The following is a 1,580-nucleotide window of genomic DNA, read 5'->3' on the forward strand; positions in this document are numbered from 1 at the left end:
ATGTCTACGAATCTGTTTCTGGGGAGAATTCATTGCCTCCATCCATCTCTTTCTCTCAATCGGACCACACCACTCGCCTCCTCCAACGCTCCCACTCAAGCGTCGCCCCCAAATCCCCACTTCACTGTACAATACCTCGTCCAATCATGCGGTCTTTCCTCCGACGAGGCACTCCAAGCATCAAAGCATATCCAACACCTCAAGTCCTCTAATTTGTGGGACAGAAAGACCGACGCGGTGCTCTGTTTCCTGAGAGAGATTGGCGTAAGCGAGTCGGACATAAAGAGCGCTGTATCCCTGGAACCTCGCATCCTTTGCTCCAATGTGGAGAAAAAATGGAGACCAAACATTGCTAAGTTACTGGAGCTCGGCTTCTCCATTGAAGACATCTCAGATATCATTGCTGATAACCCTTATATTTTTCAGAAAAATTTTGTGCCAAAGATTGATTTTTTGTTGGGTATCCTTGGATCAGTAGAGAATCTTTCTGTGATATTGAAAGCGACGAAGAATTCATTTTTCATTAGAAGCAGCTTGGATAAGGTGTTCATTCCCAACTTATCTTTTCTTCAGGAGCATTGTGGTTTTTCTCCTAGTCAACTTATGCAGATTATGATATCAGCGCCTGCAATGATGTCATTTAGGCATGATGTTTTCAAAATGGAAGTTGAGAGAGCGGAGGAATTAGGCGTTGCTCGTTCATCAGGAACTTTTATCAATGCATTGTTAACAGTTTGCTATCAGAAGCAATGCACCATAGATGCAAAGCTAGATAACTTGACAAGTATAGGGTTTTCACAGGAGGAGGTAGCACTTATGATTAGGAAAACCCCTATGTTGTTACGGGTACCAGAAAAGCTGGTAATCAGCAAAATGGAGTACCTGATAAAGGAAGCTGATTTTGATAAGATTGATGTGGTGAAATATCCAGCTTTACTCGCATACAGCTTGGAGAACAGGCTGATTCCCCGGACCATTGTTAAAAAGCTTCTCATGGTGAAAGAACTTCCTGTGGCATATAAAAAATTTGGTAATTTTATTCAGCTAAGTGAGGAGAAATTTTTGAACAAGTTTATTCTGCCATATGAACATGCTATTCCTGGTCTCTCCCGAGCATATGCTGATGCTTCTACTGGGAAAAGTGGGGGTGTTGAATCGTTTAAAGAGTATCTCAAGTTAAATACTTCCGTGCAGGCTTAGATGTTGCATTTAGATTTTCGGTTACCTTTTTCTTCTTTTAAGGTAATTGTCACTTTGTAACAATTAGTAAAATGGTTATCAACCATTAATTTTGTTTTGATTGCTTAAATTTTATCTATGTTATACTTATCTTCATTAGTCATGACTTACATCTCTCATTTGGAACTTAATCGTCCTTTTTTTCTCATTCATGCTGGCTTTTATGAATGTCAAACTGGGGTATCATTCATAAAACAATAAATATATCAAGTAATTGAGGATTGAGGGTTAACCTGTATGGATTTACGGGCATAGTCTTTGCAACAAATTTATATCTATATTTTCTTTTTATAGATAATTTTGTAGGAGATCGTAATTTTGGAGTTGCTTGATTTGCTGAA

General features: G+C 39.1%; 1 protein-coding gene across 1 annotated transcript; it reads left to right on the forward strand.

The window, feature by feature from the left end:
* Positions 1-1,200, forward strand: LOC144546620 (transcription termination factor MTEF18, mitochondrial-like). The gene has a single exon (XM_078295161.1). It carries the CDS (start codon positions 1-3, stop codon positions 1,198-1,200), a length of 1,200 nt encoding a protein of 399 aa, XP_078151287.1.
* Positions 1,201-1,580: the final 380 nt, after the last annotated feature.

Source organism: Carex rostrata, chromosome 30 (assembly GCF_964058835.1).
Source record: "Carex rostrata chromosome 30, lpCarRost1.2, whole genome shotgun sequence".
NCBI lineage: Eukaryota > Viridiplantae > Streptophyta > Magnoliopsida > Poales > Cyperaceae > Carex > Carex rostrata.

Bases quoted from the DNA above. Each gene is read 5' to 3' on its own strand.
- LOC144546620 (XM_078295161.1), top strand. From the start codon at position 1: ATGTCTACGAATCTGTTTCTGGGGAGAATTCATTGCCTCCATCCATCT.